General features: G+C 42.8%; 1 protein-coding gene and 1 non-coding gene across 2 annotated transcripts; one reads left to right on the forward strand and one right to left on the reverse strand.

Annotated features, from left to right (window-relative positions):
- Positions 1 to 574: 574 nt before the first annotated feature.
- LOC311364305 (adenylate kinase 7-like) lies at positions 575 to 8,436 on the forward strand (the record flags this gene model as incomplete). The annotated part of the gene is made up of 18 exons (XM_084484292.1): positions 575 to 658; positions 756 to 935; positions 1,108 to 1,222; positions 1,723 to 1,814; positions 1,921 to 2,031; positions 2,384 to 2,467; positions 2,564 to 2,652; positions 2,751 to 2,841; positions 2,949 to 3,026; positions 3,432 to 3,581; positions 4,167 to 4,295; positions 4,801 to 4,906; positions 5,011 to 5,139; positions 5,248 to 5,313; positions 6,193 to 6,390; positions 6,696 to 6,913; positions 7,515 to 7,673; positions 8,404 to 8,436. 18 exons carry the CDS (start codon positions 575 to 577, stop codon positions 8,434 to 8,436), a joined length of 2,112 nt encoding a protein of 703 aa, XP_084340418.1.
- A 1,619-nt stretch (positions 8,437 to 10,055) lies between these two features.
- Positions 10,056 to 10,141, reverse strand: AC3HAE_034391 (transfer RNA tyrosine (anticodon GUA)). The gene is given in 2 exon segments: positions 10,056 to 10,091; positions 10,105 to 10,141. It is a non-coding gene; the product is annotated as a tRNA-Tyr (tRNA).
- Positions 10,142 to 10,256: the final 115 nt, after the last annotated feature.

The raw sequence follows: 10,256 nt of genomic DNA on the forward strand, positions 1-10,256 counted from the left end.
CACACACACACACACACACACACACACACACTGCAGCTGCTGGCAACAAATGTTTTTTAACAGTCGATGGGTCAATGGTTTTGTTTATCATTGGACACTTTACAAGTAACAGAAGACTGTGTGTGTCTGCGTCTGTGTGTTGTACTGGTGACAGGGATGGTGACTGTGTGTGTGTGTGTGTGTGTGTGTGTGTGTGTGTGTGTGTGTGTGTGTGTGTGTGTGTGTGTGAGACAGACGGACACACACACACACAGACAGACGTCGACAATAACAGATGTCTACAATAACCAGTCTACTGTAATGTTGAAGAAAAGTTGCAGTAAATGTGATGTGAGGCAGCCTGTTCCATAATACATGTATATTGCATTAACATACTGGTATGCATTGGGTAGTGTAGTATAATTGTGGCTGGGTAACACATTTCTTAATAGTTTTATATTGTTTTAAGCAGTTGTAAAATTGTAAAATTGATGCAACTGCCGTTTGGACGAGTCCAGATCCAGACCATCTGATTGGCTGAAGTGACGTTAGCAACCGCTTAGCGTCGTCTAGGGTCTTAGCAACAAGAACAAAAATGGAGGAGAAAACTGAGCAAGTTTCGTCCCAACTACTTTTTATCAACAACGTTGACAAATATTCGTCAAAGTTTATCGCTAAGGTAATCACCCAAGCCATTGATTAGCGTCATTTCAGACACGTATTGCCTACTTTAAGTCGCAGTGACACTCGGTTAACTCTGCACTACCACCCGACAGCACCTGGCCACCTGCGTGGCCGGCGAGGCGGGCGAGTCCTCCGAGGAGGTCGAGGAGGCCGAGGAGCAGCCTTCCACCCCGGCCTCCGACGGGCGGACAGCCGCCGGGACCTTCAAAATAGTGGGAACCGTATCCGCCTCCAGTAAGGAGGAGTTAAGCTTTCTCCAACATGCATATACCGTAAGTATCAAAGGAACAAAGAAACAGTTGTCTTCGTATTGGCTCTCCGTGCTATTATAAGATGCTGATGACGGCGTGTGTGTGTGTGTGTGTGTGTGTGTGTGTGTGTGTGTGTGTGTGTGTGTGTGTGTGTGCGTGTGCGTGTGTGTGTGTGTGTGTGTGTGTGTGATAGTCAGCAAGTCGCGCCGAGCTGCTGGGACAGCTCCTACAGTGTGACGTGGTGGTGTACAACATCTCAGAGACCGCAACCAGGGACCAAGTGGACGAGGCCACCTGGGCAATAACAGGCATGGGGACGTTAAATTAAAGTGTTTAAGTGGATCAAGTGAAAGAGAATGTACAATTATTGAGATATTAACTTGTGCGTCACCATTTTGCAGTGCAGTACACAATTTGAGTGTACGACTCTGTTTCCCTATTTCACTACTTTACCCATAATACACCGTCAAAGTGTACAACTGACCTGGATGGATGTATTAAAGGGGCTGATGTACATTTATTTCCTTGCATAGCAGTTTTCATTTTAAGTTGACTCATTCAATAGTAGGTCGACAGGTAGGCCTACAGGTTAATTATGCAAACAACTATAGTTCTAGATAAGCATTCAATATCCGGCACACAATTATTGTCTAACTCCCCCTTACGACCTGCTTTAATTGTTCCCCAAATAGTGTGCTGCATAAGCATACGCTATATAGGGTTTAAGCAATGAGGGAACAGGTGAACCAATCAAACACAGCCTTACTAATAATCAGGAAATCTATAACCATATTCACCTCAACAACAGAACTGCACAGACAGATGGAGAGCTTCCAGGCCCAGAAATTGTTCATCCTAGTGTCACCGGTGATGACATGGGGCTCGACCAAGCCGCACAAGGTCAGAGTTCATGCCTGAAGTGTGCTTTAAAGAGTTGCATAAAGTCTACATAGATTATGGTCATCTACATGGATATAGTATAGTGTAGTACGTCTCTTCTTCATAGGACGATCCGGACGCCAATCTAGTGGATGAAGACTACCGTAGGAGAAGGCCACACCCCAGCTTCAAAGATCACAACACCCTGGAGAAGCTGGTGCTCAAACTGGGCAGGGAAGTAAGTAAGGGAAGAAGGCACTTGTAGAGGCGGTTCACGGCTCATGTAAACCAGCAATAGGATGAGTCCTTGGTAGCCCAAATCAATCTAGTGTTGCCCTGAAATGCTGTGAAATACAACAATTAATTCTGGGTGATTTACAAAATGGATGGAAGTGTTGAGTATGATCCAATTTATATTTATCACATGTATATATTGACATTGCCAATGTACTACTCAATTAGAGTGCTTTGTATAGTCTTCAAAAGATACAGAAGAACGGTATTCCATCTTTGTGGAGCGTTTCAATTGGAACCAATTACAATCAGCATCGGTGCTCTCAGTGTCCAATCATCTTAGTTTCACTTTGCAGAAGAAGTCGAAGCTCAGCGGATACGTAGTAGCCAGCGGCCTTCAGTATGGCAGAGGAGAGAACATCTTCCATTACTTCTTCAAGGTAGCACTTTACTTTGAAAAACTCCATTGTCAGTTATGACCATTGCTTGTAACCATTATTCATAATCTTAATGTCTTATTATTCTTTTTTTGATAGGCGTGTTGGTCCATGCCGCTTGATGAATTGCCACTCTTTGGCCCCGGCCTCAACCTAGTTCCCACGATACATATAAACGACCTTGCAAGGTGATATGTATTGCTTTCCTTCTTAGAATCCACATTACACGTTTGCATCATAATGTCAAACATATTTTTATAAACATATGAACATCTTTTATAAACAGTGTGATTCAAAACATCATTGACCACAAACCAAAGAGCCACTACATCCTGGCTGTGGATGACTCAAATAACTCACTGGAAGAAATTGTCACGGTGAACCTCTTTAAATACCAATAAACAAGCATACTGGCAATATGTGGCCGTGCTCAATGGGGAAAAGAAAAGAGAAAACGCTCATATGTGAACCCTTATCCCTACAGATGATCAGTGAGACGCTTGGGCCAGGCAAAATCAAAAGGCTACCCAAAGAGGAAGCCATACTCATGCGTGCCTTAGAGGTAAGTCCAGGTTGAATCCCTTAAAAATATTATAATAATTGCAGTACGGTTACATTTTTTGGTTTTATTTCAAATGTTTTTCTCAAATGTTTTTAAAAGCTGCCGTCAGCATTTTTGGCTTTCCCCTCTTTGTTTTGATTAGATTGAGATTTGATTGAGTCTTATGGTTCTCATTCTACTGGTCAAAGGAACATGAGAACCATGAGACTCAATCAAAACCGCAATCACATCCGACACAACCGGTCAGATTTCCCAGATTACAATATCTACTGCAACTCATCAGAAACAATGAACTCGTCAAAATCTGCACTAATGATATTCCAATACATAAAAACACTGGCCTGTCTGTGAGGACATTATGTAAGTAATCAGAGCCCCCTCACACACACACACACATGTGTCTAGCCAGAGGAGCTGGAGTGCCTTAGCGTGGACCTGGCGATGGAGGCCCCCCTGCTGAAGGACCTCTTCAGCATCCAATGGACGTCTGAGAGCGGCATGGTGGAGAACATGGAGCGCATTGTGAACGAGTACAAGCACTTCAGGCAGCTAGTGGTGAGCGCTCACTGACACCTGTACCTCGATGTATAGCGGGGGTTCAATAAGCTACTTTGAAAGTCTTTGAAAGTGATCTAATTGTATTTTCCTGCCCAACATTACAGTACCCTAGCTAGTGCCATTCATAGGACCAGCTTTAGTGAGGGGCCTTAGCAATGTGTGACCACTTACTTGTAGAAGTAACTGAGCACACACAAACCGACATGGAAATGACAAACCGTCATGGAAATATTAACCGGGATGATAAATCTAAAATGATATACAAATAATGTAAACATTTCACAGACATTGATACTGATAAAGGGCAAAGGCATTTGTATACATTCCCCTTAACCTAGAGCCCTTCCTCTCTCTATTTGACAGGTGTTATGGTAGTTTGCATTGCCACTGTAGCCATCAATTATCCCTCCTCAAACATACACACGAGAAAATGTACACACAGAATATTTTTTCCTATTCACTCGCAGTTAAGTTTGATGTTCCTTTGAGGTATTGGTTTTAAGGCTGCCATGGTAAAAACGAAAATCTGGAACACGTCCCTGAATCATTCACCCAACTTTAATGTCATTTTTATTTCTGTAGCCAATTCGAATCTTCATCACTGGACCTCCAGCCGTGGGTAAAAGCACCGTCGGGCAGAAGCTGTGCGACCACTACAAGCTGCACCACATCAGGGTGGACCAGGTCGTCACGGAGAAGATCCAGCAACTTGTAGGTTGGACTCAGGTTGGGTTTAGGCCTTCATCACTGAGGTGCAGAGTAGGGAGGAGAACGGGTGTAGATCGTGAAGGTCATCATGGTCGGAAGCCTGCCAGTGCCCATCGGTAACGTCATTAGACACACCTGTGTCGGTTACACAAGTAACAGGGGATTGACTCCTCCCTCTAGTGCAAACGTAAGGCTGCAGCTGAAGTGTGTATATATACACTATATATATATATACTAATACTATACTACTACCACTACCACTGCTATTCATTTTTCATTAGGACACCATTTTATCCAGAGCCTCATAACAGTGAATACAAATATAGGTCTATGAAGGAAAATTATTATCATCATTTCTAATAATAATTCTTAATCATCATTAATAATAACAATAAAAAGTGCATTAGCTAAATTGCTACATATTACCACGTATGACACATCCATTCTCATTCAACCTGTATTTTAAACTTGAAACAAAATAGCCCAAATCGTGCCTTGTGTACTGAAGGAGGAGATATTGCGTGGTGTTGACCAGCCTGAAAGCATTGAAGAGATGCAGGCGGGGGCACAGGACCAACTGGAGGCCATTCAGGAGAGCATGGAGATAGGACAAGGTCAGCTGTCCAGTGCAAAAGAAACAGCCGAAGGAAGCATTTGACACGCGACACAAACGTATGGTTAATGCTGAAACAAACTCATTTCCACTTTCTCCCTGTAGGTCGATTGGCTGACCACCTCTTGTCCCCAATTTTACAAGAAAAGTTAAACTCCAAGCCGTGTGCCCATCAAGGGTTCGTGTTGGACGGCTTCCCTGAGACCTATGAGCAAGCCAAGATGATCTTCCTTGGTAGGTTCTAAGTGATAAATCAACATGTATATGTTTTTCTTACAGTGAGGTCGTATCTACTCCATCTAATTCTAGTCCATGTCTGATTGTATTTTCGATCCTGTCCAGATGAGGACTCCGACAGAGAAGAGGGGAACTCTAATGTGCCTGCGTTCAACAAGAGAATCACCCCAGGTTGACTAACATCCCCTCTCGCCTATAGCTTGCTCAGACACATGCATATACATCTTCTCCCTGGAGTATGTATACTCTATGAGCTTAGTTTATAACTGTTTATTACACGGCTCTTCTCAATGCTGTGGAACGCTCCGTTCACTTGCATGGGCCTTCCAGACTTCTGGTGGTGAATTATTTTTCAATAATGTTGCTAAGAATATAATGACCGCTGTCAAGGAAAGTGGATTTTTTTCACGTCTTTCGTATCACTCCAACTTATCAACCCAAGCATACTCGGTTGCTAAGCGACGTCAACGTCTTTGGCGGACTATTTCTCTGCTGATCAACACTACGAATGCTGGTAACAAATAATTCGTAAAAAGACACACTGTGTGAAGTTATTTTTTAGTTTTGGCAAGTAGCCGTGTAATAAGCGGGATAATGTATAGAACGTCGCCGGTCATTAATGGGAAATAAGCTTATTTCCCGCCTGATAATGACCGGCGTTCTATACATTATCCCTTACATAATCGTATCCACCTGATGGGAGAGGGGCACAGGCTCAGATAGACAGAATGTCACAAGGCCTTGTTGCCAAACACGTGTCAATGATCCGATGCCTGTGTTCACATGGAGCACTTTCTTTGGTTGTAGAGAATGCTATGGTGAAACATTCACTTCAGATCATATAACCACCTGATTGGTGGTTATATGAGGATTATGTGTTTCAGGTGTTCTCAACACATTATGCATTTATCAAGATGTCTGCCTTTCCTTCAAAGCCACACACACACACACACACACACACACATACACACACACACACACACACACACACACACACTCACACACACAGCGCGTTACCCACAGCTCACCTTTTTCCACCTGTTTTCACAGAACACGTTTTTGTCCTGAACGCATCGGACGCGTTCCTGACGGAGAGAGCGCAGTGTCTGCCGCAGAGCGTGGCCGAGGAGAAGGGCTACACTCTGGAGTTGTTCGTGCCCCGCCTGGCCCAGTACCGGCTGGCCACCGGCCTGGAGGAAACCCTCTGGGACTACTTTGACGAACTGGAGATCCACCCGGAGCACATTGGTGAGGGCCAGCAGATGGGCAATATGAAGTGGGAATGGATGAGGTGAATTCTGTGAGACAAATATCGCTTTCCGTTCTTTTGACGTTATACCGAATTTGTTGTTGTTGTTTATGCATTTGCATTCAACACAACAGATCGTTTGTGAGTTAAGGAAATGCCAGCCTGGATTTAATCTATGAAAAACGAAAATCCATGAATGAATAAAAAACTAAATCTGCTATAAAATTTGTAGGATTATCATGTATTTTATACAAAAAAAAAAAAACAGAACTCAAAGATTGGACCTGATGTAACTGTTAACCAGAGGTGACCCCTGATGACCCCGAGAGCGAGGCGGTGCTGAAGAAGATAACGGAGGCGGTGGGCGAGCCTAAGAACTACGGCCCCAGCGAGGCGGAGCGGGCGGAGAAGGCCCGCCGCCTGGCGGCAGCGCAGCTCCAGGCGCAGGCCCTGAGGGCCGCGGAGAAGAGGCGGAGAGACGAGGTGGAGCTGGGCGAGATGGCCCGAAAGCACGAGGAGTGGGTAAGCACAGAGAAGAGTCTGCACCAATGAGAAGGGAGAGCGTTCTGAACCAATGAGAAGGTAGTGTTCTGAACCAATGAGAAGGTAGTGTTTTGAACCAATGAAAGCTTGTTCTGAAACAACGAAACAGGCAGAGAGCGTTTCTCCAACTGTTTTGCTAGGACTGTAACTCAATGCCACCCCCTAGACACAGTGTGTTCATGCAGACATACACGATACAACACGATCATTTCAAGTCTAATTGAGAACTCTGATCCAATTGTCATTATTTGCTACCGGTATATTGTCTGAGCATAATATAACAAACTCCACCACCACCTATATACATTGAAATAAAATGTGTGGCAAATATTTCAAGAAGACTACCCCTTATGACATATGACAAGTGTCATAAGGGGCAGATTTTCTAAACGGCTTGTAACGGCTAATCACACCACACCTGGTGGCACGTCATGGGACCTTTAAAACAATGCCCAGCAGGACCTACGTGAAAGCCCTTTCTGCCATTACGTCAGGATCCGACACTGCTCAGTTATACCCCGTGGCCAGGTCTTCTCAGCCTAAAGTGACCCATGTCCTACGGGGGGGGGTTGCTCCTCAGAAGAGGAACCGGGAGGAGGTGAAGAAACAAGAGAGTGAGCTGATGGAGGCGCGCTCGCTGCCCTTGAGGAACTACCTGATGAAGCACGTCATGCCCTCCCTCAGCCAGGCCATGCTCGACTGCTGCGCTCAGAAACCAGAGGACCCCATCGACTACCTGGTGCGTCTCACGTTCACGCGTCGTCGTTTTTGTTAATGCAACGGCAAAGGCAGGCAAGTGGATAGAACCAGAGGCATAGAACCTAAGAGAGCAAAATCCAATATTGGCTTGCGGATTATCCCACCTTTGTGTCGTGTAAGGACACGGAAATAAGTAGAGATGCAGACTACATGAAGAGAGAAATAGAGAAATGTGAAGGGACAGGGACAGCACCACAGACCACAGACATCACAAAATAACAATGTTTGGTGATTCATATAACCGTCATATTAAAACATATGACATTCTGAACATTGTTAAGACCGGTTCCCTTCTCCCTCTCCGCCATCGGCTCAGGGAATAGAGATGGATGAAGGCCCGGGTCAACAGCATTCACTGAATTGAACACATAGATAAACATAGCTGGTTGTCCTTTAATTGAATATAGAAAGAAGCTGCAGCCTCTTAGTGGGGGTCCTTGGTAGCACTGTCCTAGGAGGTCCCAGTATACAGTCGTGGTCTTTGGGACACAGCTTACATGCGTATGTATTCATTTAGTTATTCATGTGTAGCTAGATATGCCTACAAATGGGTTTGGTCAACCATAAACCTAAACTTGCATAAGAATATAAGGGATGATGCCTTTCAGTATAAAACGCCAAGTGTAAGGACGAAACATCACGCACAGCTGACTGGATCAGCTAAGTATTTTTCGCTCCACATGCTTTCTACCCATGTTGCTATTCTGCAGGCGGAGCATCTTCTGCAGAACGTGACAAAATAGTCAACGTAAAGGAGACCATTCTGGGAGAAATCCAGCAAGAATTATTTTTTTTGCCATTTATTTGGAATGATTCTTTCCTGCTATTAATTGGAAAAAAAAAATAGTATATTCAACTTTGTTAACATAAAAACTGTACCATTGACATAATAAATATGCAACAAGTTCCACTGCATCTTCTGTCACATCGCCCACAGCCGTTTTTTTCCTTGTTTGTGACCATTTACCTGAATGTTGCTGTTGCTTCTACGATGGATCAAAGATATTTATATATATTAGATATTTATATATATATTTATATATATTAGATATATTCGAAGTAAAGACTCAAAATAATCATATTTCAATTAAAAGACTGGAGGATGCGGGCATCAATCCCGCTACTTCTCGCTTGCGCTTGTCAATTTTTGTCAATTTTTTTTTCAATCTTGTCAATTTCGCCAAAGTAAGCCCAAGCCCAACCTTAACCAATCATGTTTCTTCCCTGGGGCTTACTTTTAACCAATCACGTTGTTTCGCAGATTTCATCCATTTCTCAATACAGGTAAGATATGTTTTTTTGGATAAAACATCACGCACAGCTGACTGGATCAGCTAAGTATTTTTCGCTTCACATGCTTTCTACCCATGTTGCTATTCTGCAGGCGGAGCATCTTCTGCAGAACGTAGAAAAAAAATTAGTATTTTCAACTTTGTTAACATAAAAACGGTACCATTGACATAATAAATATGCAACAAGTTCCACTGCATCTTCTGTCACATCACACATTTCCTTGTTTGTGACCATTTAGCTTTCTGTTATACTTTCCTGAATGTTGCTGTTGCTTCTACGATGGATCAAAGATATTTATGGAAATTAAGGAAATGAAATGTGGAAATGAAGCAGTCAAATAAAACAGATGTCTATAGCACTAGTTAAATATTTAAATTTATCTTTATAAAATAAATTCGGAAATATGACCCGTTATTCAGAATAAAGCACAAACAAGTTGCATTAATTATAATAGACATATAAGATGTCTGTGGTTATCAATATGTCATTTTCCAGTGAAACTACTTGAATTTCAGGTTTAATGAAAATCCATGTATTTCCAAAAATGAAAAAGCAACCAAAAAATGGTGACAGTTCTCGTCGCTTCATTTCCCCTTTAACTCGAAGTACTCAAAATAATCATATTTACATTAAAAGACTGGAGGATGCGGGCATCGATCCCGCTACTTCTCGCATGCTAAGCGAGCGCTCTACCATTTGAGCTAATCCCCCGCACTGACAATATGCTCCCGATTGAAGAATAAATATTTACTAAATTAAAGAACGTGGCCTGCGTTTTAGATGTCTGGAAGATAAACGTAAATTATATTGTCTCTAAATTGAAATGTATGCATAGACGACTACAAACTTGTATTCAACTGTACTGGTGTAAAACATGTAAAGTGTAAACGTGTATGACATACGTTGCATTGGAGCCAAGCTTAACATTTAAGTAATCTATCGAGCTAATTCAAGTCCATATAACTTTAATTATAAATATAATTTAATGTAATTGTAATGGTAAATAGATCCACGGATAAGAAAATATATCGGTCTAAAAAAGACGTCCCGCAACACAAAAAATCCAACCTCCTTCGAACCGGAATTGAACCAGTGACCTAAGGATTCCCATGTATCCACTACAGTCCTCCGCTCTACCAACTGAGCTATCGAAGGGGCGCTGCTAACACTGAACCAATATGATTATTTAAAGGTATCAACTTGGCATGAACAATGAAATGAACACACAAGGAACTGACTAACCGTTAAACATGATCAATGTATTTTTGTC

The sequence above is a fragment of the Micromesistius poutassou genome (assembly GCF_964030765.1).
Source record: "Micromesistius poutassou genome assembly, chromosome: 19".
NCBI classification, from domain to species: Eukaryota; Metazoa; Chordata; class Actinopteri; order Gadiformes; family Gadidae; genus Micromesistius; species Micromesistius poutassou.